The sequence below is a fragment of the Hypanus sabinus genome, chromosome 12 (genome assembly GCF_030144855.1).
Source record: "Hypanus sabinus isolate sHypSab1 chromosome 12, sHypSab1.hap1, whole genome shotgun sequence".
Classification (NCBI taxonomy): domain Eukaryota; kingdom Metazoa; phylum Chordata; class Chondrichthyes; order Myliobatiformes; family Dasyatidae; genus Hypanus; species Hypanus sabinus.
This window is the reverse complement of record NC_082717.1, coordinates 930,015-955,734: the sequence shown is the minus strand read 5'-3', so window position 1 is coordinate 955,734 and position 25,720 is coordinate 930,015. Positions and strand designations below refer to the sequence as shown.

General features: G+C 46.6%; 1 protein-coding gene across 2 annotated transcripts; it reads right to left on the bottom strand.

Annotated features, from left to right (window-relative positions):
* Positions 1-948: 948 nt before the first annotated feature.
* fdft1 (farnesyl-diphosphate farnesyltransferase 1) lies at positions 949-25,720 on the bottom strand. Of its 2 annotated transcripts, none has more exons than XM_059985404.1 (8): positions 25,155-25,720; positions 19,531-19,628; positions 19,204-19,387; positions 9,027-9,155; positions 3,941-4,132; positions 2,190-2,366; positions 1,692-1,844; positions 949-1,580 (listed from the first exon to the last, which is right to left on the bottom strand). In XM_059985404.1, the coding sequence occupies exons 1-8, from the start codon at positions 25,245-25,247 to the stop codon at positions 1,365-1,367; spliced, it is 1,242 nt and encodes a 413-aa protein (XP_059841387.1). In that variant the 5' UTR covers positions 25,248-25,720; the 3' UTR covers positions 949-1,364. The 2 variants fall into 2 exon arrangements, with proteins under 2 accessions (XP_059841387.1, XP_059841386.1); XM_059985403.1 differs by lacking the exon at positions 25,155-25,720 and adding an exon at positions 23,674-24,030.

Genomic DNA, 25,720 nt, shown 5'->3' with positions numbered 1-25,720 from the left:
AGGTAGCTGACCAAAACTGCACACAATACTTCAAATTAGGCCCCACTATCATCATATACAACTTCAACATAACATCCCATCTCCCGTACTCAATACATCAATTTATGAAGCCCACTGTGCCAAAAGCTTTCTTTACAACACTATCTACCTTTGACACCACTTTCAATAAATTATAGACCTGCATTCCCAGATCCCGTTGTTCTACCACATTCCTCAGTGCCCAACCATTCAATGTGTGAGACCTACCTTGGATGGTCTAACCGAAATTCAAAACCTTGCACTGGTCTGCACTGAATTCTATCTGCTATTTTTCCAGCTGGTTCAGATCCTTCTGCAAGCTCTGATAGCCTTCCTTGCTGTCCACAACATCTCCAAACTTGGTGTCATCCACAATTTCGCTGATCCAGTTAACATTATAATCCAGATTATGGATATAGATGACAAACAATGTCAACAGATCCAGAGCCAATCCCTGCATCAGACCACTAGTCAGAGGCCTCCATCCACTACCACTCTCTGGCTTCTCCCACAAAGAATGTCTAGTCCAATTTATCACCTCATCTTGTATGCTAAGTGATTCAAATCAAGAGATAAAAGAAATACATTCAAGAAATAGAAAGTATAAATTGCAGATTAATAATATGAGAATTATTCCAGGAATGAAAGGGTTAACAAGAGGCCTGTTTGCCAGTACTGGCTGAAGTTTAGAAGAACGGAAGCTGGGGCAAGGAACACTTGCTAAGGAGCCGTTAGATTCACTGGGGTTTTGGTTCCTGGTTCTCTTCCACAACTGACATTTCAATTCCCTCTCAGTATTGTGACATCCACTTCCGATTGGTGCTCATAAAATGCAGTTTAAATATTTGTTTAAAAAAATGAGCCTTTCACAGTCCTGTGCAGATGTCCATAAGTGGGGCCCAACTTGCAATAGGATAAAACAAAAGATAATTAGAGACAAACATGTAGACTTATTTATTAAATCATCTCAATCAGCAAATTAATACAGAAGGAAGTCACCCTGACTAATGACACTGCCAAAGCCAGTATCCTGGGCAGCAGTCACACAGCATCTCCTACAAGCCTCACAGACAAGACTCTCATGACACAGTCCCAGCAAGCAGGTTTTAAGGAAACAGTCCAAGGTCAAATTGTGACGATCTAAGCACCCGACCAAATGTTTGTATTGCCACCTCCCGCCCCTGTGCTGGGGTTTGGTGTACAGCAGTAACACTGGGCTGGATTTCTGCCAGACACCGAACTCTGGTCTGACGAGCTTGATCTCACAGATGTAAGCGAGCATATATGATTCGGCTGGGAATCACAGTTCGCTCCACACTCCAGTGTTGAAGCAGAAGTGAATAGCCTCACTGGCTTTGCCTGTACTCGCCTGAACTGTGGGTCAGACTCTGCCAGTACTGCCAGCTAACCGCCACCAGGAACATGGCCAGTGACAGGTAAATGGGTGACAGGTGACTTCGGGAGATCAGCTGCCCTTCAGTCTGACTCAGTGACTCCACCTTCATCACAATCTGCTGCGTTTCAGCTCCACACTTCCCGGCACCCGGAACCTTCCGTCCGATCTGGAAGAGAGAATGACCCTTTACCGACAGCAACATGAATTGATCCCGGGCAGTTGGCGTAGTAATCACGTTACGCAAAAGCTGAATAAGAGTATTGAGCAAGAGACTCACCACACAAGCGTACTGTTGGAACATCCCTTTTACAGCTCCAATGTTAGTGGCCCCCAGCATGAGCGTAACAGCCTGGCCTTTCCGAATCTTCACCACACCTCGGAAGACCTGAGGGTTGTTGTAGCAGGCAGCCAAAGTAGCAATGGCCATTACCTAAAGCAGAAAGACACAGCCTTAGCCAGGGAACGTGAACAGAGCCAGCGATCTCTCCCAGTGTATCAGCCAGGGAATGTGAACAGTGAGACAGCGATCTCTCCCAGTGTATCAGCCAGGGAATGTGAACAGTGAGACAGCGATCTCTCCCAGTGTATCAGCCAGGGAATGTGAACAGTGAGACAGCGATCTCTCCCAGTGTATCAGCCAGGGAATGTGAATAGTGAGACAGCGATCTCTCCCAGTGTATCAGCCAGGGAATGTGAATAGTGAGACAGTGATCTCTCCCAGTGTATCAGCCAGGGAATGTGAATAGAGAGCTAGCAATCTCTCCCAGTGCATTACCTGTGGAATAGCGCAGAAGTTGAATACACTCTGGTTGTGGAGGCGTGATAAGTACTTTATGACATCTGGGACATGTTGCAGAGCATTGGTTATCAGTTCATTCAGACACTGCAAAGCTGCCTGAACATTCGGGGGCTTGGTGAAGTCAGACAGCTTCTCTGCATACTTACTCCACACCTGAAACACAGACAACAGTGGGAGATGACTCACTGTTATACCACACAGAGACGCTGAACACTCTGCAGCAGGACAGATTCACCTCGGATGCTCTGGTCTCTGGGCCACTAATTCTGAAAAGCAAACTCAACACTAATTGAAACGTGATGGTTTATACCCAGCCAGCTGGGAGGAGTTTAAGGCCACACAAGTTACCATTCATTCTTTTTACAAGGCAGATGGAAAGGGGGGCCGCGCTTCAGGGTTCAGATTTGAGTTCCGATACTTAATCAATGTATAGAGGTGCGGTGCAGAATGGGCCCTCCCCGCTCTTCAAGCTGCATCACCCAGCAACCTGACAACATCACGGGATGATTTACAACGACGAATTAACCTGCCAAGTACATCTTTGGACTGTGAGAGGAGACCGGGGGCACCCTGAGAAAACCCACGCATTCCGCAAGGAGAATGTACAGAGAGTCATTGAAGAGGATATGGGATTGAACTTTGAACTCCCACGTCCCAAACTGTAATAATGTCGCACTAACCCCTACACTACCGTGGCGCCCACTTTCCCTTGCCCTGAGTGAAGCCAGGAGCCAGTGGTCTATAGCAGACAGTGTCCTATCCAGAAGACAGAGACAATGAGGACAGATAATTATTGTGCAGACAGAGACCATGTTTGTACTGACCATGATGCTAATCCAACTAATGCCATCTGCCTACATCCCTATATGGCGGCACTGCTATCCGTTTCCACCATCTGGACAGCTCCTTTCAGGCACCTAGCACACTGTCAACCCTGCAAATGCCTCTCAGCCTCTAACGCTCCAGAGAAGAAAACCCATTTGTCCAACCTCTCCTTATAGCTTATTCCTTCTAATCCAGGCAGCACCACACTGCATGCCGGTCACTTCTCCGCCTGCTGGGTGTGATCTTTAATTACTTCTAACATCATTCTCGGGTTTACTGCAAATACCCACAAGAAAATTAATCTCAGGCTGTACATGGTGACATACATGTACTTTGATAATAAATTTACTTTGAACCTCTTCTGCGCCCCCTCTGAAGCCCCCACACTCTGCCTGTGATAGTGACCAGAAATGCAAACAATACTCCAAACATGGCCTCAAAGTTGAAAACAGCTGTAACATTTCATTCCCATATGCAATGCCTGAAGCAGTGCTAGCCAGCTGTACACCTTTACAGGGAGGTCAGGGAGCTGTGGGCCAGGCTCTCTACATCAATGCTCCAAAAGGCCCTGCTACTTATTGTGCTCTTTCCTCTTCCAGTCGACTTCCCAAAATAACACAGAGTACAAACTGTCACAGAATCAGTCAGATAATGTGGAAAAGGCCATTTGGCCCAACTGCTTCATTCTGACCATAACATCCCCAGCGAAGTGCAGCATGCAGGAACCGTGCAGACATTTACAAAAAAGGCTGAGTCCTGAACCTATTATCATGTTGGAACTCGGGGATCAGGAGAACACGTGGCAAAGCTGTCATCATCCCTAATCTCCTGCCCAGAGCAAGTCTCACCTCTCCTGGCCACCAATGAACACATCTCATCTCCCTGTGCAGAGCCAGGCTCACCTCCTGAGGCCAAAACTCTCGACCCTCCTGCTGGTCTTCCAGGTAGTCCCGAATAATGTTCGTTTTTTGCAGGAAGAGGCCCATGGAATTGGCCAGATCTGTGTCCTCCCCGACAACAGGATCCTCCAGTTCAGAAGCGGCAAATAACCGGGAGAGGCCAATGCCTACAAGGCCAGCGACGTAGTGGCAGTACTATGAACAGAAGAGAGCATTAGAGCGATCCCATTCTCACATCCCAGAAATGCTCGTGCCTCTCGGGGACACTCGCTACACACACACACACTCACTCCTCGGAGACACTCACACCCCCTCAGATAGACGCTCGCTGCCCCAGCGGAGTATCTAAGGTATAACACGTGCCCTGGGCGCCACTGAGCAGTTTCTATTAAAGTCAGACAAGCCATCCTCGGATAGTGAAAAAAGCATTTTCTTCAAATGTATGATTTGTCTGATTTTCGTGGGTGAGAAGCACTAGGGTGGCCTTATTTCAGAGCATTGTGTAAGAAGACCGTGAAACATTTCTTCACAAAGAAGGAAAGTGGAGCTGAAGGACAGAAGAGACAAAAGTTGGAGGTGGAGGAAGTCAAGAAAGTTCTTCATGACCTTCTCTGAAAAGCCCGGAACAAGTAGTTCGACACGTTCCATGGAGTCGCCTGCACCTGCTATGGATTTGTTAGAATCCTAAGGTGGATCAAGTACAAATGTGTCACAAGCCGAGGAGGAAGTCAAGTCAGATAAATCCGAGTACGACGAGATTAAGAGTGAGGCTGCCACAGAGAATGTGGACATGACAGGAGGGGAAGCCGATGGTGGTGGTGGTGGTGATGTTGAATTTATTGACGAGATTGAACCTGACGACACTGAACCTAGTGAACTGGATGATGTCAAAGAGCCTCGAACTGTCATACCAGAGTGATTGAACAGCATGACATTGGACTTCTGAAGTTCGACAAGGATACTGGAAAAGCAATTCTGCCTGACACATTGAGAACAGAAATAATAAAGCTGGGTTCAAAGCATTTCCATAACTGCTGAGCGTAGAAAAAGAAACTGAAAAAAACTGACTTTGATCACATAGACCGGGGTGGCCAAACTTACTTAATGTAAGAGCCACATACGATTAACTTCAGATGTTTGAGAGCCACAAGACATGGACAAAATTTACATACACATTTTTATTGTTCCACATTTTGTTACAAAAATTTTATATAAATGTTAAGGAATATATGTACACAATACTTATTCATGCATGTAGTTTTTTTAAACTGTTAATTTGTATTAGTTTCAGTAATCATAATGTACATATTATATACCAAATGTTTTTAGAATCTTGACTGATGATTGTTTTAACTATATTGAGTGTATTTAATACAGTAATAAACTACAGGAACATCTAAGAAAAATATGCATTTCAGTAACATAAGGCTAGACAGCCAAAAATAAAAATAAAAAGGAAAAAAAACATTTTTAATGATATTTATTTGTCTAAGTAAATATGTGGTCAAAACACGGAGGAAAATATGTAAAAAAAAGCAAACCAATAAAATTAGAGCTATTTGGAAATGGACAGGAAAGGAATGGAAGGTTATGGGCTGAGTGCGGGCCAGTGGGACTAGGTGAGAGTAAGCGTTCGGCATAGACTAGAAGGGCCGAGATGGCCTGTTTCCGTGCTGTAATTGTTATATGGTTATATTTGAATCAGATACCACCTTACAAAATTACAGTCTTATCATAATATTTTTATGACATAAACAGACAATGCCACAATTATCAGGCTATTAAAGCCGATATTTACTGCCAGTAGAGGTCTTGGTGGTCTCCATCTTGGCTGTGAGTCGTTGAAAATCCGGCTGATATGTTGTCAAGGCTATACGAATTAGCTCTGTCAGGTGTTGATTTGTAAGGATTGCATGATGCTTCAACTTGAGAAACTTCAACACAGAGTACAGTGATTCACAGCAGTATGTTGTGCTGAAAATCGAGATGAGTCACACACTAGTTTTCTTCAGTTCAGGATATTTTATTTCTGAAATTTGTTTCCAGAACTCAATTGTAGACTGGGATTTATGGATCACCTTTAGACCAAGGTCCTCCTGTAATTCCATTAGTTCTATTTCCACAGCAGATGATTATGTAACCAGAGGTTCGAGAATTGGACAAACATCATTGACCACATCAACCATGAATGGATTTAAAAGAAAGGCGAAGCAGGGCTTCAACTTCTGCAAGTCATCAAACCTGGCTAGGAAATTATCAAGCTGCCCTTGTAATTTATCTTTGTATTCTTCCAGTTTCACAGTTACATCAGAGGAAACATAATGAATAAATACCGCCAGTTGTGGGTTGTCTTAATTGTCCGTAGATTTATCAAGAGTTAAACTGATTGCAAGGGAATTCTTTACATCATTTTGCATTTTGCCTGCAACATCAGCACTGATCTGGGAGATAGGCCTTTCTGTAGTGTGGCGTGAAACTGGTGTTTGTGCCACAAAAGTCGGTGAAGTTTTGTGTTATTTGGATCAAACACTGCAACAACTTCAGCTATATTCTTCTTAATAAATTCACGATCAGAATATGGGCGTTTAGCATGAGCAATATTCCATGACATAACAAAACTAGCTTCAGTCATTGTATCAGCTTCCTTACTGATTGTTGTCAACAGTGTCTGCTGGCTATTTAGAGATGATTTTAACAAAATTAATTTGTTTTTCCGTAATTCAGATTTATGTGGATAATCAGCCCAAAAGTTTTTGTGATTTGTTTCATAGTGGCGTTTCAAATTACTGGCTTTGTAATGACTGAGTGACACATCACAGGTAAGACACAAAGGTTTACCTCCTTTAACGGTGAATGTAAAATCTTCCTTCCACTGTGGCTTAAAATGTCTGTTTTCATCTTCATATTTTCATTTCTTACAATTTGATAATGCCATCTTTCTTCACAAAATTTTCACAGACACTTGTAAACAAAACTTGTATTGGCAGTGTACCAATTAGGTCTGCACAATTCAGTGTCCTGTGTTACACTGCGTTAACATATATGACGTGAGTGAGGTCGGGCCTAGACTCACTAACACTTTGAGCGCCAAACGACATAGATCTACATCATGTATTTTGAAACTCACGCCTCTGACTTCAAGCTGTCTTCAGTGCCATGAAGCGATTCTCAGAACCTCAAGCGAGGGAATTAAGTCTCAAGGGATTTCCCGAGGTTCTATTTATCGCCAAAATGCTTTCCCATTCATTTCTACGCAATGGCAACACGTGGTTAAAAAGGCCAACCAACATATTTCCACGAGCCGCACATTGAATGCCAAAGAGCCGTGGTTCGGCCACCCCTTTTTTTTATCAAGACCAATTTTTTTATCACTGAAAGCAAGGAAGGTGCAGTTATAACTTTCAAGTAGTGACATAATTTGTTAATTAAAAGATTAACGAGCTTGACTTGTATTTTTAAGCTGATATTATAGTAAAGTTATCTAAAAGATGGGTGTCAAATGTTTGAATGGGCGCAATTTCAGTGCTTGTTCCAGGTGCTATTTTCTGTAGATACGCCCCTGCGCAGCCCACACTCACACCCTCAGGGAGACCCGCTGCCCACACTTACACCCCTCGGGGAGAGATACTCTCACCCCTCGGGGAGACTCACTGCCCACACTTACACGCCTCAGGGAGAGATACTCACACCCCTCAGGGAGACTCGCTGCCCACACTTACACCCCTCAGGGAGAGATACTCACACCCCTCAGGGAGACTCGCTGCCCACACTCACACCCTCAGGGAGAGACACTCACACCCTCAGGGAGACTCACTGCCCACACTTACACGCCTCAGGGAGACACACTCACACCCTCAGGGAGACTCGCTGCCCACACTTACACCCCTCAGGGAGAGATACTCACACCCCTCAGGGAGACTCGCTGCCCACACTCACACCCTCAAGGAGAGACACTCACACCCTCAGGGAGACTCACTGCCCACACTTACACGCCTCAGGGAGACACACTCACACCCTCAGGGAGACTCGCTGCCCACACTTACACCCCTCAGGGAGACACACTCACACCCTCAGGGAGACTCGCTGCCCACACTTACACCCTCAGGGAGAGACACTCACACCCTCAGGGAGACTCGCTGCCCACACTTACACCCCTCGGGGAGAGATACTCACACCCCTCGGGGAGACTCGCTGCCCACACTCACACGCCTCAGGGAGACACACTCACACCCTCAGGGAGACTCGCTGCCCACACTTACACGCCTCAGGGAGACACACTCACACCCCTCGGGGAGACTCGCTGCCCACACTTACACGCCTCAGGGAGAGACACTCACACCCCTCGGGGAGACACTCACACCCTCAGGGAGACTCGCTGCCCACACTTACACGCCTCAGGGAGAGACACACACCCTCAGGGAGACTCGCTGCCCACACTTACATGCCTCAGGGAGGTGCATTCACATCTCTTGGGGAGACACACTCACACCCCTTAGGGAGATTCACTGCCCACACTCACACCCCTCAGGGAGACATTCACACCCCTCAGAGACTCCATTGGGCACATTCCCTCAGTACAGGCAGAGGCAGCATCACACCATCACAACGGCAGAAGGCTCTGGCCCTTAAGTCTACTCTGTCCCTATAGAAAACGGAATCTAGTTGGGAATCTAGGTGGTCCCAACACTGCCCGCTTGCATCAAACCTTAAGAATGGAAGGTGCCGGGGCAGAACTAGGCCATTTAGCTGATCCGGTCTGCTCCGTCAAATCTGTCATGGCTGATTTATTATCCTTTTCAACCTCATTCTCCTGCCTTCTCCCCGTAACTTGTGATGCTGTGACGAATCATGAACCCATCGGCCTCTGCGTTAATTATCCCTAATGAGATTGAAAATCCTTTCAAGTACGTATCCATCTCCTTCCCAATCACTGATATTAGCTCACCTCCAGTGTCACCTGGACCCCAGACCCTCACCACGTCAGAGAGTTTTCCTCACCTGTCTCTGGGTTGTTTCACTACCAAATTCCCTTTAATCCCGATCACCAACCCGAATGGGGAAATACAGAACACAGCTCACTCATCCTTACCGTGTCCCATTCCTTAACCGACTCCACTCTTCTCTGCAAGAATTCCGCCATTCCCAATCCCATCCTGTGGCAAATATTAGCGATCACATCCTGGTAAACCTTGGCCAGGGAACGGAACTCCAGTGAAATCTGGCTCGGGGAGAGAGAAAAATCAGACAGGCCATATGGCAAAGAGACTCTGTGTGGGTGACCCTTGCTCAGAGAGTCACCTCCCAGGCAACATCCTTGTGAAACCCTCTGCAAAGCCTCAACTTCATTCCTACAATAGAGTGACGGGAACTGTACACAGTACTCCAAAGCTGTCTGCAAATGATTCATAGAGTACAGCACAAGTCACAGACTCTCATACTCAAAGCCCTGAGCTATGAGGGCAAGGCACCGTACACGTTGTTCACTAACCACCAACTGTCAGGCAGCTGTGCATCAACACCTTAACCCTCCGCACAGTACATCAATGCTCCTGGTGTCATTATTCATCTGTTAGAGCAGAGTTTAAGCAGTAAGAATGGCTCCAGGGTCTGTGTTGTGTAGTCAGAATAGTGAGAATGGCTTCTGCACAAGGACTGCCAAGTCCCTTTGCATCTCTGCATTTTGAATTCTCTCCCCATCTAAATAATTGTCTGCCTGTTTATTTCTTCCACCAAAGCGCATGACTGTACACTTTCCAACATTGTATTTCATTTGCCACTTCTTTGCCCATTCCCCTAAACTATCTCAGTTTCCCTGCAGGCTCTCTGTTTCCTCAACACTACCCGCTCCTCCTCCTATCATCGGCAAATTTAGCTACAAATCCATTAATCCCACAGTCCAAATCATTGACATGCATGGTAGAAAACAGCGGTCCCAACACCAACCCCTGTGGAACTCCACTGAAAACCAGCAGCCAGCCAGAATAGGATCCGTTTATTCTCACTGTTTTCTGCCAATGCTCTACCTATGCGAGTAACTGCCCTGTAATTCCATCGGATCTTATCTTGCTAAACAGCCTCATATGCAGCACCTTGTCAAAGGCCTTCTGAAAATCCAAGTACAATGGAATGTGGGAATTCTGGGAGACATCTGCCTTCCAAATAACCACATCTGCACCAGGCGCACTGAGCTGCGGCTCCTCAGAGAACGTGTTAAAAAAAACCTAGGGCTGCAGTTCGATGGGAAACTGTGGAGATGATAGATTGCAGTTACAGGGAGGTAGTTACCCCTAAATTACAGAAGGCAGGGTGACTATCAGGAGAGGGAAGGGAATTGGACTGCTGGTATAGAGTATCCCTCAGCTGTTCCTCTCAATAATAAGTGTACTGTATGACCTAGCAGAGGGAGCCACAGCGACCATGCTTGGTTTGGTGCTGTGTCTCAGAAGGGAAGGGGGAAGAAGAGGACTGTAGTGTTGATCAGTGATTCCACAATTACAGGAGTAGACATGAAGTTCTGTGGACGCGATGGAGATACCCAGATGGCATGTTGCCTCCCAGTTGGCACAGGCAGGGATGTCTTGGGTCCACGACATCTTAAAGGGCGAGGGAGAGTAGCCAGAAGTCTTGGTACATATGGGCACCAATGACATAGATAGGAAAAGGGAGGAGGTCCTGAGGAGAGAACTAGGTAAATGCTGAAAAGTAGTAATCTCTGGACTGCTGCCTGTGCCACGGGCCAGTGAGGGTAAGAATAGGATGATTTGGCAGGTGAATGTGTGGCTGAGGAACTGGTGCAGGGGGCAGGGGTTCAGATTAGTGGATCTTTGGGATCTCTTCTGAAGAAGGTATGACCTGTACGAAAGGAACAGGTTACATCTGAACAAGAGGGAGCCAATATCCTTTTGGGCAGGTTTACCAGAACTTTTGGGAAGGGTTTAATCTAATTTGGTAAGGGGGTGGGAAACTGAGTGATGGGGGTAAGGATGGAGCTGTTGGTTTACAAGCAGAAACTATGTGTAGTGAGACTGTCAGGAAGGACAGGCAGATCACTGGGCAAAATTGCAGTTCAAGAAATGAGTTGCAGTGTAGCATGGCGGGGGGAAATCAAAAACAGTGACAAATACAGGACCAAGGGGTAATATTTGAGTGCACACAGTATATGCAATAAAGTAGATGAACCTCTTGTCGTGAAGTTAGAGATTGGCAGGTATGACGATGTGGGCATCACTGAGTAATGGCTGAAAGATTATAGTTGGGAGCTTCATGTCCAAGGATACACATCGTATCGAAAGGACAGGCAGGTAGGCAGAGGGGGTGGGGTGACTCTGTAAAAAGAGAAAAAAGCCATCAGAAAGAGATAACATAGATCGGAAGATGTAGACAAAACACAAAACGCTGGAGGAACTTAGCAAGCCAGGCAGCATCTATGGAAAAGAGTACAGTCCACATTTCAGGCCGAGACCCTTCAGCGGGACTGGAGAAAAAAGCTGAGGACTAGAGTTAAAAGGTGGGGGCAGGGGAGGGGAGGGAGAAACACAAGGTGATAGGTGAAACCAGGAGGGGAGGGGTGAAGTAAAGAGCTGGGAAGTCAATTGGTGAAAGAGATACAGAAGAGGAATCTGACAGGAGAGGACAGATGGTCATGGAAGAAGGAAAAGGGGGAGGAACACCAGAGGAAGGTGATGGGCAGGTAAGGAGATAAGGTGAGAGAGGGAAAGGGGGATGGGAAATGTTGCAGTGGGGGTGCGCTACCAGTAGTTTGAGAAATCAATGTTCATGCCGTCAGGTTGGAACCTACCCAGACGGAATACAAGGTGTTGCTCCTCCAACCCGAGTGTGGCCTCATCTCGACAGTGGAACAGGTCATGGATTGACATATCAGAGTGGGAATGGGAAGTAGAATTAAAATGAGTAGCCACTGGGAGATCCCATGGACAGAATGTAGATGCTCGGTGAAGTGGTCTCCCAATCCAGGTTGGGTTTCACCGATATACAGGAGGCCACACCGGGAGCACCGGACACAGTAAATGACCCCAACAGACTCACAGGTGAAGCGTCGTCTCACCTGGAAGGACTGTTTGGAACCCTGAATGGTAGTGAGGGAGGTGGTGTAGGGGCAGGTGGAGCACTTGTTCGGTTTGCATGGATAAAGATCAGTGGGGAGAGATGAATGGACGAGCAGGAAGTGGGGAATGGGAAAGGGAAAGGTGGCTTGCATTTCCAGCACCTGCACTTTCTCTTGTTTGTGACTGGAAGATGTTATGCAGGATGTGAACTACAAATTACAACAGGAGTCAAAAAAGGCATGTCAAAAGGGGAATGTTACAACAGTCATGGGGGATTTCAGGTTGGTGCTGAATACCAAGAGAGTTTGTACAGTATCTGCAAGACGCCTTTTTAGAGCAGCTTGTGGTTGAGCCCACTGGGGGATCAGCTATTCTGGATTGTGTTTTGTGCAATGAACTGGAATTGTTTAGGGAGCTGAATTGGAAACCTTTTGAGGCAACCAGCAGAACAGATAAAGGAGAGTCAGTAGATGCCGTGTACTTGGATTTTCAGAAGACCTTTAACAAGCTACCGCACATGAGGCACTTAAGAGCTCATGGTCTTACAGGACAGACACTAGCATGGATACAGTATTGGCTGATTGGCAGCAGGCAAAGAGTGGGAATAAAGGGAGTCTTTTCTGATTGGCTGCCAATGACTAGTGGCATTCCACAGGGGTCAGTGTTGGGACAGTTTCTTTATAAAGTGTCTATCAATGATATGGTTGATGGAATTGATGGCTTTGCGACCAAGTTTACAGGTGATATGAAGATAGGTGGAAGGGCAGGCAGTATTGAGGAGTCAGGAAGGCTGCAAAAGTACTTGAAAGATTAGGAGAATGGGTAAGGAAGTGTTAGATGTAATACAGTGTTGTGAAGTGTACGGTCATGCACTTTCGGTGTAAAAAATGAAAGCTTAGACTTTAAAAAATTTTAAACTTTAGACTTTAAATTTTAGACTTTAAAGAATTTAAAAATCCAAGGTGCGAAAGGATTTGTAAGTCCCTCTGCAAGATTCCCTGAAGGTTAATTTGCAGGTTAAGTCAGTGGTGAAGAAGGCAAATGAAAAGTTAACTTTCATTTTGCAAAGACCAGAATACAAAAGCAAGAATGTAACGCTGAGACTTTCTGAGGAACTGGTGAGGCCTCACTTGGAGCATCATGAGCAGATTTGGGACCCGTATTTAAGATGTGCTGACATTGGAGAAGGTTCAGAGGAGCTTCATGAAAATGGTTCTATGAATAAAAGGCTTATCATACGAGTAGTGATTGATGACTCTGGGCCTGTACTCACTAGAATTTTGAAGAATTGCGGGGTGTGGGGATCTCATTGAAACCTATTGAATGTTGAGGCCAGGGTACAGTGAATGTGGAGAGGATGCTTCCCATATTGGGGGTGTCTAGGACCAGAGGGCACAATCTCAGAATGGAGGGACATCCATTTGCAGCAGAGATGAGGAGGAATTTCTTTAGCCAGAGAATGGTGAATCTGTGGAATTCAATACCACATGCGGCTGTGGAGGCCAAGTGATTGGGTGTGTTTCAGGTGAAGGTTCCTAGTTAGTCAGGGCATGAAAGCATATGAATGGTATAGAGAAGAAATAGATCAGCCATGATGAAATAGCAGAGGACACTCGATGGGCCGAATAGCCTAATTATAAGATATAGGAGCAGTATTAGGGCATTTGGCCCGTTAAGTTCCATCATTGGTTGGGAAACTGTTAGAGTCGATTATTAAAGATGAGAGCTCAGGGTACTTGGAGACACATGATAAAAAGGCCGTAGTCAACATGGTTTCCTCAAGGGAAAATCTTGCCTGACCTATCTATCTGTTGGAATTCTTTTAAGAAATAACAAGTGAGATAGAAAAAGGAAAATTGGTTAATGTTGTGTACTGGATTTTCAGAAGGCCTTTGATAAGGTGCCACACCTTGTTTTTTTTTCCCAGAAAGAGTGGTAAATCTGCAGAATTCTTTGCCACAGACAGCTGTTGAGACCAAGGCTTCATGTACATTTAAGGCAGAGGTTGATAAGATTCTTGATTGATCAGGGCATGAAGGGATACGGGGAGAAGCAGGAGATTAGGGCTGAGGGGAAAATTAGATTGGCCATGATAAAATAGTAGAGCAGACTCGATGGGCCAAATGGCCTAATTTTGTTCCTATATCTTCTGGTCTTTATAACGTCTCAACATTACATCCTTGCTTTTGTGTTCTAGTCCTCTTGAAATGAATGCTAAAGTTGCATTTTCCTTCCCCACCAAAGACTTAACCTGCAAATTAATCTTTAGGAAATCCTGCACAAGAAATCCCAAGTCTCTTTGCCACAGATTTTTGTATTTTCACTCTATTTAGAAAAAATCTACACCTATATTTCTTCTACCAAAATGCATGATCATACACTTTCCATTTGCCACTTCTTGCCCATTCTCTTAATCTGTCTAAATCCTTCTGTAGCCTCTCTACTTCCTCAAACCTTCCTGCCCCTCCATCTTCATATCATCTGCAAACTATGCAACAAAGCCATCAATTTCATCATCCAAACCATTAACCCCTGTGGAACCAGAAGACAGCCAGAAATCACTCCCCTTATGTCCACTCTGCCTCCGGCCAATCAGCTAATGCTCTATCCATACTAGAATCTGCCCTGTGATACTATGGGGTCATAACCTGTTAAACAGGATGATGTGTGACACCTTCAGAAGGCCTTCTGAAAATTCAACTGACTCTCCTTTGTCTGCCCTGCTTGTTACTTCTTCAAAGAATTCCAACAGATTGGTCAGGCAAGATTTTCTCTTGAGGAAACCACGCTGACTACAGCTTATTTTATCACAGAGAAATTTTGCAGATGCTGGAAATCCAAGCAGCACACACAAAATGCTGTTAGCCTATTTTATCATGTGCCTCCAAGCACCTCGAGACCTCATGCTTAATAATCGACTCCAACATCCTCCCAACCACTGAGGTCAAACTCACTGGCCAGTAATTTCCTTTCTTCTGCCTCTTCCCCCGTTGAACAGCGGAGGAACATTTGCAATTTTCCAGTCTTCCAGAACTATTTCAGAATCCAGTGATTCTTGGAAGATCATTACTAATGCCTCCACAATCTCTTCAGCCACCACTTTCAGAACCCTGAGGTGAACATCATCTGGTTCAGGTGACTTAGCTACCTTCAGAGCTTTCAGTTTCCCAAGAACCTTCTCCTTAGAAATGGCAACTTCACACACTTCATGATCCCAGACACTTGGAATTTCCACCATACTGCAAAATGTCTTCCACAGTGAATCTGATGTAAAATACTTATCAGTTTTTTTGCCATTTCCTTGAGCCCCATTACTAACTTTCCTGCATCGTTTTCCAGTGGTGTGATATCTACTCACGCCTCTCTTTTACGCTTTATGTATCTGAATAAACTTTTGGAATCCTCTTTAATATTATTGGCTAGCTTACTTTACCTACTTAATGACTTTTTAGTTGCCTTCTGTCGGTTTTTAAAAGCTTCCCAATAGTCTGGTTTCCCCACTAATTTTTGCTCTATTATATGCCCTTTCTTTGGCTTTTATTTTGTCTTTGACATATTTTGTTAGCCACGATTGTGTCATCTTTCCTTTAGAATACTTCTTCCTCTTTGGGAAGTATATATACTGTGCCTTACCAATTGCTTCCAGAAATTCCAGCCATTGCTGCTCTGCCATCTTCCTGCCAGTGTTCGTTCCCAATCATTCCTGGCCAACTCCTCTCTGTAATTCCCTTTATTCTGCTGTAATATTGATACATCTGACTTTAGCTTCTCCTTCTCCAGTTTCAGGGTGAATTCTAACGTATTATGATCACTTGCCCCAAATAGTTATTTTACCTTAAACTCTCAAATCAAATCTGGTTCATTGGACAACACCCAATCCAGAATAGCTGATCTCCTAGTGGACTCAACCACGAGTTGCTCTCAAGAGCCATCTTGTAGGCATTCTAGAAATTTCCCCTCTTGGGATCCGGCACTAACCTGATCTTTCCAATCTACCTGGATATTGAAATCCCCCATGACTGTTAGAAAATGCATGCCAAAAGGGCAATGTTACATCTCTCACTGTAATTTGTCGGCCATATCCTTACTACTACTTGGGGGTCTGAATACAACTCCCATCAAAGTCTCTTTTCCCTTCCAGTTTCTTAGCTCTACCCGCAATGATTCAACACCTTCCAACCCTTTAGTCACCTCTGCCTATTAATTTGAACTCATCTTTTTAACCAAAAGAGCCACACCACCCCTCTACCCAACTGCCTGTCTTCTCAATATAAAGTGTATCCTTGGACATTAAGCTCCCAGCTATAATTCTGCTCCAATATTTGATGGTATTGTGGCGACCCATTTCCTGGCACATCCGAACCGGCTCACAATTAGATAGCCTACGGGAGTTTGCGAGCACAGAGTTTTGGAGCCTCTGCGCCACGGAGGGCAAGTTGAGGGAGGCTTAAAAGTGAGGCTGAGGATTTCGAATAAAGTTTTTCCTTCGACTGCAGTTACCGACTCCGTGTCGTAATTTTAGCGCTGCGTGTAGCACACCACTACAGTATTATGTACAATTCAACCCCAATATCTGATGGTATTATGTACAATTCAACCCCAATATCTGATATTATGTACAATTCTACCCCAATATCTTATGGTATTATGTTCCTGGACTGTATACTCTCCAGTTACACTTCACCTCCCAAAGTGCAACACTCCACACTTATGTGAATTAATTTCTGTTGGTTATTTCTCTAGCTTTCTTAAGGTTCTTATAGCCGGGGGGGGGGGGGGGGGGGTGGGGGTGTAAGACAATAACCATTTAAATGGACCCAACGGTGTGTGTCTCAAATTGTCTGTCTACCAAGTCCAGCTCTTGGCCTTCACATCTGGTTAGTAACTAACCCCTTCTACTGACAGGACAAGGGGCAAAGGCGGGTTTCTAATGGCTTATCGCTTCGGGCAGATGGGGTCAGCTGTGGTTGCAAGTCATCTAGGAGAAAGAAAACTCTTATCTCAAACCTCTGCTGCCTTGCAGCTAAACATGGTGAAGGCTTTGTGAGTAAACCCCGAAAAAAAATCGGGAGTTGGGAATCCCGAAGACACTCCTATGTAGAGTTCAACACTGACTGGAAACTCCTGTGATGCTGCTGGTGCCAAACTGTATATGCAATATACAGTATATGTATACAGTAACTGTATATGGCGCCAAACTGCATATGGGTTTCTGCTGTTCCTATGGACTCATCAGCCGATTGGAAGGGAGGCAGTAACAGCCTTCTCCCCACACTGTACTGCCCGGCCTGCATGTAACATAGACAGCTGGATAGAGACAGGGGGCAGTAACAGCCTTCTCCCCACACTGTACTGCCCGGCCTGCATGTCACATAGACAGCTGGATAGAGAGAGGGGGCAGTAACAGCCTTCTCCCCACATTGTACACCCCGGCCTGCATATCACAGACAGCTGGATAGAGAGAGGGGACAGTAACAGCCTTCTCCCCACATTGTACTGCCTGGCCTGCATGTCACATAGACAGCTGGATAGAGAGAGGGGACAGTAACAGCCCTCTCCCCACATTGTACACCCCGGCCTGCATATCACAGACAGCTGGATAGAGAGAGGGGGCAGTAATAGCCTTCTCCCCACATAGTACAGCCCAGCCTGCAGATCACAGACAGCTGGGATGCTACATCCATGGTCAATGTCAACCAACGGAGGGTGTGGCTCAAGTTATTTCTCTGCCACATTTTCAACTGGCTGATATCTTGTTGAATCTTTTGAAAAGACTTCCTTACAACCCAGAATTCTACCAACATCTGTGCCATAAACTCACTGATCAGCTCATTCACATTTTCATCAGGCACCCTTCCGCTGCTCCCTCTTCAATCCGATCAATCAAGTGCCACATGCCTTAATGTTCTGCATCAGCCAATCACAGAACATAGAACTGTACAGACCATTTGGCCCACTAAGTTGAGCCGATACTTTAACCTAATCTAAAATCAATCTAATTCTTCCCTCCTACACAGCTCTCCATTTTACTATCAGTCATATGCCTATCCAATGTAACTGCCTTTACTACCACTCACCTACCACTGTGTAAAAAAAACCCCCGAGATCCCTCCAAACACTTTAAAGTTATACCCCCTTGTATTACCCATCTCCGCCCTCGGAGTAAGCCTCTGGCTGTCCACTCAATCTATTCCTCTTATCATCTTGTAAATCTCTATCAAGTCACCTCACAATCTCCTTCGCTTTGGAGAGAAAGGCCCGAGCTTGTTCAAACTTTCCTCAACAGACGTGCTCTCTAATCCAGGCAACATCTTGATAAATCTCCTCTGTACCCTCTCTAAAGCTTCCACACCCTTTCAGTAATGAGGCACCCAGAACTGAGCATAATATTCCGTGTGGTCTAACCAAGGTTTTATAGATCCGCAACATTACCTCACAGCTCCTGAACTCAATCCCCTGCCTAGTGAAAGCCAACACACCACATGCCTCTTAACCACCCTATCAACTTGTGCATTCGGTTATTTTGAGGTATCCATGGACACGGACACCTATCTTTGTATCATCAGCAAACTTAGCCACAAAGCCATCTATTCCATAATCCAAATCATTGATATACAATGTAAAAAGAACACCACTGGTAACCAGCAGCCAACCAGAATGGGATCCCTTTATACCCACTCTCTGTTTCCTGCCAATCAACCAACACTCTATCCACACATGTAACTTTCCCGTAATTCCAAGGGCTCTTATCTTGTTTAGCAGCCTCATGTACGGCACCTTGTCAAAGGCCTTCTGAAAATCCAAATACACAACATCCACTGCATCTCCCTTGTCTAGCTTACTTGTAATTTCCTCAAAAAATCGCACTAGGTTTGTCAGGCAGGATTTTCCTTTAAGGAAACCATTTTGAGTTCTGCTTATCTTGTCATATGCCTGCAGATACTCCGTAACCTCATCGCATTAATCCCACATTCTGCCTTCAAGCTCTGACATTCCAAAGTGCATTTGCCACTTCTAAACCCAGCTCTGCATCCTGTCAAAATCTCAAGAAAGCCTCCGACGACCTTGTACACTATCCCCAACTCACCAGTGGACACATTAGCAGAGGGAGGGACAGTGCGGGTGGGTATTCGGGGATTGGGAGGCACACACCAGCAGGACATGGTGGGGGGGGGGGGGGGCAGAGCAGAGAATACTCACCGAAGGGAAATCCTGAAGCACCTGGCGGTCCTTCTCCTGACTCTGGCTGTACCTCCACTCGGGCTGGTACAAGTAGGTGTGGAAGTTCTGTAACATGGGCACCTTCTCCTCCAGAGGAATGGACATATCATCCTCCACTGTATCGAGAGCCCGCAGGACCAGGTAGAAGATACACACTGCCTGCCTGTGGAGAGACAGCAGAGTTAATCCAAGACGGAGGCTGGCTTAGTCCTAGCAATCGCACTAACTCTGCTCCCTCTGCCCAGGACAGCCCTGACAGGTGCAGGATGCATCTGCTCTCTTCCCTCAGCCTACCAGAAACCTCACCTTAAATCTCCATCCAGTGCTTGAATGACGGCAGCAAAACTGCGGCTTGTTTGGTTCAGATATATGTAGCATGTTTTCAACGTCTCGCTTATCGAGTCCTGGAAAACAAATATACCACATCACCACACACAAAATGCTGGTGGAACGCAGCAGGCCAGGCAGCATCTATAGGAAGAAGCACTGTCGACGTTTCGGGCTGAGACCCTTCGTCAGGACTAACATTTCCTCGTGTATACCACATCACCGCCCAGCTGCTTCACAACCCACACCTTCTCCAGCCAGGATCTGCTAACCCCTGTCCACACCCCTTCCCCACCACACTCCACACTCTCAACCTTTAGCTGAGGCTTTATAAGGCATTGGTCAGACCACACAGAGTATCATGAGCAGTTTTAGACTGTATCTAAGCAAGATGTGTTGGTATTGGAGAAGGTCCAGAGGAGATGCACGAGAATGATTCCAGAAATGAAAGGGTTAAAGTACGAGGACTGTTGGATGACCCTGGGCCTGTACTTTCTGGAGTTTAGAAGAATGGGGGTCGGTCTCATTGAATATTGAAAGGCCTGAATATATAGTGGATGTGGAGAGGACTCTGAGCCTCAGAAAAGAGGGACATCCACTTGGAATGGAGATGAGGAGTCATTTCTTTAGCCAGAGCTGGTGAACCTGTGGAATCATTGCCAGAGACGGCTGCAGAGGCTACGTCACTGGATATGTTTAAGGTGGAGGTTGATAGGCTGTTGATTAACATTCTCTCCATATTCAGCCGATCTGGGCCTTTCAATATTCAGCACAAAAAATGGTTACTTGGAGAAGGCAGGAGAAAAAGTTGAGGGGTAGAGTAAACCCACCAAGATGCTCTTCTTCAGGGGCTGAATGGTCTGATTCCACTGCTATGCCTTAAGCTCTCAGTCTTCGCTCTGGTAGGCAGCAGCCGTTCTGGCCCTTTGCCCCAGGCAGCTCACCCCTCCCTCCATTCCTCTCCTCTGCCCTCCTCTCACTTCCACCCACCCCCTCATCAAAAACCCTACAAATTAATATTGTAGGAAAGGCCATGGACATGGACTAACACCTGGAATTATGACATTGTGGCCATTAGTGAAGCTCGATTGCAGGAGGGGCAGAATTGGCAGCTCAATGTTCCAGAGTTCCGTTGTTTTAGTTGTGACAGAGCTGGAGGGACAAGAGGAGGGGTGCAGTTCCTCATCAAGGAAAATGCTACAACAGTGCTCCATCAGGACAGACAGGAAAACTCATCCAGTGAGGCATCATGGGTGGAAATGAGGAACAATGGGGCTGTATTACAGACCACCCAACAGTTTGAGAGAATTAGAGGAACAAATTTGTAAAGAGATCGAAGACTGCTGCAAAAAAAAGCATAAGGTTGTTATAGTAGGTGATTTTAACTTTCCACATTGACTGGGACTCCCATAAGGTAAAAGGACTAGATGGGATAGAGCTTGTTAAATATGTTCATCGGTACATAGAAGTCCCAACGAGGGAGTGTGCGATGCTTAGGAATGAGGGAGGGCAGGTGACAGAAGTTAGTGTAGAGGGACACTTCGCATCCCGTGATCACAAAGCCATTAGTTTCAAAGTAAATATGCAAAAGATAGGTCTGGTCCGTGGGGTGAAATTCTAATTTGGAGGAAGGCCAATTTTGATGGTGTCAGAAAGGATCTGGAAACTGTGGATTAAGACAGGCTGCTTTCTGGCAAGATGTACTTGGTAAGTGGCAGATCTTCAATAGTGAAATTTTGAGAAAAACAAGCTTGTTTGTGCCTTTCAAAATAAACAGTAAAGATAACAGGTTTAAGAAACCTTAGTTTTTGAAAGATATTGAGGCCCAAGTTAGGGGAAAAAGGGAGGTGCACACCAGGTATAGGCAAGCAGGAACAAATGAGGTATTTATGGAGGGTATGAATGCAAGTGAGCACGTCAGAAAGAAATCGGATGGGTAAAAGGCCACCTAGCAGACAAGGTGAAGGAGAACCTTAAGGGATTCTACAGATATGCTAAGGACAAAAAGATTCGATAGAACAAGATTGTTCCTTTGGATGATTAGAATGGAGCCAAATGAGAGGAGTGAGATCTTCAATAAATTTTTTTGCATCTGTATTTACTCAGTCGATTGACACAGAGGCAAAGTGGCATTAATTTCACGGACCCTGTACAGATTACAGAGGAGGTGATGTTTGCCATCCTGAGGCAAATCAGGGTAGATAAATCCTCAGGGCCTGACAAGTGTTCCCTCAGACTCTGTGGGAGGCAAGTGCAGACATCTCTGGGGCCCTTGTGGAGATATTTAAATCATTCTTAGTGACAGGGCAGGTACCAGAGGATTGGAGGATAACCAGTGTTGCTCCATTGTTTAAAAAGGCTCTAAGCAGAAACCAGGAAATTATGGGCTGGTGAGTCTGATATCAGTTGTGGGAAAGTTTTTGGAAGATATTCTAAAGGGACCAGACATATAAGCATTTGGATAGATATTGTCTGATTAAGGATAGTCAGTATAGCTTCATGTGTGGTAGGTCATGTCTAACCAATGTTAAGAGCTTTTTGAGGAAATTACTGGGAAAATTGGTATCTGAATCAGTTCTGGGAAAGTTGTTGGAAGCTATTCTAAGGAGCCAGAGAAGAATTTAAACTGTCGTGAGTGTGGAATAAACTGCCAGCACAAATGGTGCATGCGAGCTTGATTTCAACATTTAAGCAAAGTTTGGAGAGGTAGGGGTATGGAGGGCTATGGACGGTGCAGGTCGATGGGAGTAGGCAGGTTAAATGGATTCAGCATGGACTAGGTGAGCCAAAAGGCCTTTTTCAGTGTCATACATTTCTATGACTCTAAGCTCTGATACATAATATATGGTCATTAGATAGTCTGAGCAATATCTGGACCCTTGTCCCAGGGAGCTCACCCCTCACTCCATTCCTCCATGCCCTGCTCCACCCTCTCTTCTGCCTTCCACCATCCCCAGCAACAAAAACCCTTACAAATCTCTACAGATGTACGTGGAGAGCATTCTGACTGGTAGGTACAAGAGATTCTGCAAATCTAGAGCAATACACACAATCTACCTCATATGATCATGCACTTTATCACTTATCAGCATGGCACTTTCTTGGTAACATTTACACTTTATTCTGCATTAGAAACATTGAAAACCTACAGCACAATACAGGCTCTTCGGCCCACAGTGTTGTGCTAAATATGTACTTACCTTATAAATTACCTTGGGTTACCCATTGCCGTCTATTTTTCTAAGCTCCATGTAGCTATCCAGGAGTCTCTTAAAAGACCCTATCATTTCTGCCTCCACCACCATCACCGGCAGCCCATTCCATGCAGTCACCACTCTCTGCGTAAAAAAAACTTGCCCCTCATATATCCTCTGTACCTACTTCCAAGCACCCTCAAACTGTGCCCTCTCGTGCTAGCCAATTCAGCCCTGGAGAAAAGCCTCTAACTGTCCACACGATCCACGCCTCTCATCAATATTGTTATTGCTTTTTCCTTGTCCTACTTCAATGCAATATTTAATTATCTAATCTGTGAACAGTTTGCAAGACAACCTCTTCACTGTATCTAGGTACATTTAACAATAAAAAACCAAAAATTTGTCACCTACCACCCCTAATGATAGCCCTCCCCATTTCCAGAAAAAAACTCTCCTGAACAGATCTGGCAAACTTGCCTGCAAGGAAATTACAGGTCATATCTTCCTCTGAAGAGATCCTAATGATCCAGAAATCTGAACCCCTGCCCCAGCTCCTCAGCCACGCTTTCACCTGCCAAATCATCCTATTACACTCACTGGTGGATAGCACAGGCACCAATCCAGAGATTACTACCCAGGATGGCATGTTTTTTAGATTTCCACCTAGCTCACTAAAATCTCTCTTCAGGACCTTCCCTACTGGTCACCGGTGTCAATATGTACCAAGATTCACCTTCCTCCTTTAGAATGCTGTGGAGCCGATCCCAGACATCCGTGACCCTGACACGTGGGAGACAACATATCATTCGAACAGTATAGACAGAAAGGCACAAGATCCTGCTGTCTGAAGTCTCCCACGCCCGCTGTGAGACCACTGCTCAGGGTCTCCCACCATCACCCCTGCTTTCCCTGCCCTGGGCCGTACCTCAGAGGACAGCGAGGCTGCTGAGAAGAACGACTTTCTAGGAGAGGTGTTCGGCTGGGTCGGCCCGTTCCCTGCTGTTCGCCGTGCCCAGCAGGAGAGGCAGGGTGCCCAGGAGAGCCTGTCCAGAGCCGGGCTCCTCTGGCAGGGGCAGAGGAGGAGGCGAGGCTGGGGCAGAGCAGTGCGACGGGAGTCACACTGCACAGCACGCAGGGCCAGGGGCCAGGCACTGCGGGCTGCACAGTACATGTCTGTGCTCCGTGCCGACCCACACAGACCAGACACTGGGCTCAGCCCTCTCTGCTCTCGGACTTTCAGAGGACGAACACTCCTTCCATACCAAAAACACGCAGACAACAAACATGGGGCTCAACCCACCTCGGACCAGCCAATCATAGTTCTCGGTGGGGACAGACAGCAAATGACAGCGCTCGCAGGGCATGCAGTTCGCCAATAATAAACCTCTGAAATGGTCCAGCCAATGAGTGTACGCAAAAACGTTTACACAAGTCCAATTAGCAAATCACAGTATGAGTGGTCGGCCAATCACGGAGATTCTACTCCGTAAGACGCTTATATGGACCCATGAAATAACGACACTACCAACTGATGATTTGTGGATGGCATTGCAAAGTCTTCCTTACAGAGCGGGCAAGTAGAAATTAGAGTACCCCTAGGCAGAGCAGAATTGAGAAGTAGGATAAAAAAAAAGGTATAGAGAAGAAGTGGCAGGAGGATTGGAAAAATGAATTAAAGGGAAGGCATTTCTTTTCTAGTCACCCACTAGTTAAAAAGGTCTCAGACTGGTAAGGGAAACGGGAGGTAGGGTTAGGGTTACGGTAAGGGACCCGGGAGGTAGGGTTGGGGTTACGGTAAGGGACCCGGGAGGTAGGGTTGGGGTAAGGGAAACGGGAGGTAGGGTTAGGGTTACGGTAAGGGACCCGGGAGGTAGGGTTGGGGTTACGGTAAGGGACCCGGGAGGTGGGGTTGGGGTAAGGGAAACGGGAGGTAGGGTTAGGGTAAGGGAAACGGGAGGTAGGGTTAGGGTTACGGTAAGGGACCCGGGAGGTGGGGTTGGGGTTACGGTAAGGGACCCGGGAGGTGGGGTTGGGGTAAGGGAAACGGGAGGTAGGGTTAGGGTTACGGTAAGGGACCCGGGAGGTAGGGTTGGGGTTACGGTAAGGGACCCGGGAGGTGGGGTTACGGTAAGGGACCCGGGAGGTAGGGTTGGGGTTACGGTAAGGGACCCGGGAGGTGGGGTTAGGGTAAGGGAAACGGGAGGTAGGGTTGGGGTTACGGTAAGGGACCCGGGAGGTGGGGTTATTGCAAGTGTAAGGGAAACGGGAGGTAGGGTTAGGGTAAGGGATCCGCGAGGTGGTGTTGGGGTCAGGGTAAGGGAAACGGGAAATGGGTTAGGGTACGGGTAAGGGACCCGGGAGCTGAGTTCGGGGTTACGATTCCGGGTCCCGTGGGTTTGTACTCACCGTCCTCGGGTGGGCGCTGGACCCGGGACCCAGTTTGTACTTGATCAGATTCAGTAGCTCCTCCGGGTGTCCGAGCGATCGCAGTAAATCCATCACGCCGAGTGACCGGGCTCTCGCTGCCTCGGACTCCTCCGGGCACCCCGGGCTGCGATATCCTTCACCTGCGATCCGATTTCTTGTCCGCTGGGTTGTTGGCTCTCCTGTCTGGATACCGTATCGCTCCTCCGGGATGCGCTGTCTCTCTGTCACCCGCTCTCCGGGCTCCCCTGCCCCGGGATGCTCTGTCTCTCTGTTACCCGCTCTCCGGGCTCCCCTGCCCCGGGATGCTCTGTCTCTCTGTTACCCGCTCTCCGGGCTCCCCTGCCCCGGGATGCTCTGTCTCTCTGTTACCCGCTCTCCGGGCTCCCCTGCCCCGGGATGCGCTGTCTCTCTGTTACCCGCTCTCCAGGCTCCCCTGCCCCGGGATGCTCTGTCTCTCTGTTACCCGCTCTCCGGGCTCCCCTGCCCCGGGATGCTCTGTCTCTCTGTTACCCGCTCTCCGGGCTCCCCTGCCCCGGGATGCGCTC

Excerpts from the sequence above, each read along its gene's own strand:
- fdft1 (XM_059985403.1), bottom strand. The coding sequence starts at position 23,919 with ATGTACTGTGCAGCCCGCAGTGCCTGGCCCCTGGCCCTGCGTGCTGTG. Across the intron at positions 9,156-19,203 it reads TGCTTCAGGATTTCCCTTCG|ATTTCACTGGAGTTCCGTTC; the intron begins GTGAGTATTCTC and ends TCCCCGAGCCAG. Across the intron at positions 1,845-2,189 it reads ACTTCTGCGCTATTCCACAG|GTAATGGCCATTGCTACTTT; the intron begins GTAATGCACTGG and ends TTTCTGCTTTAG.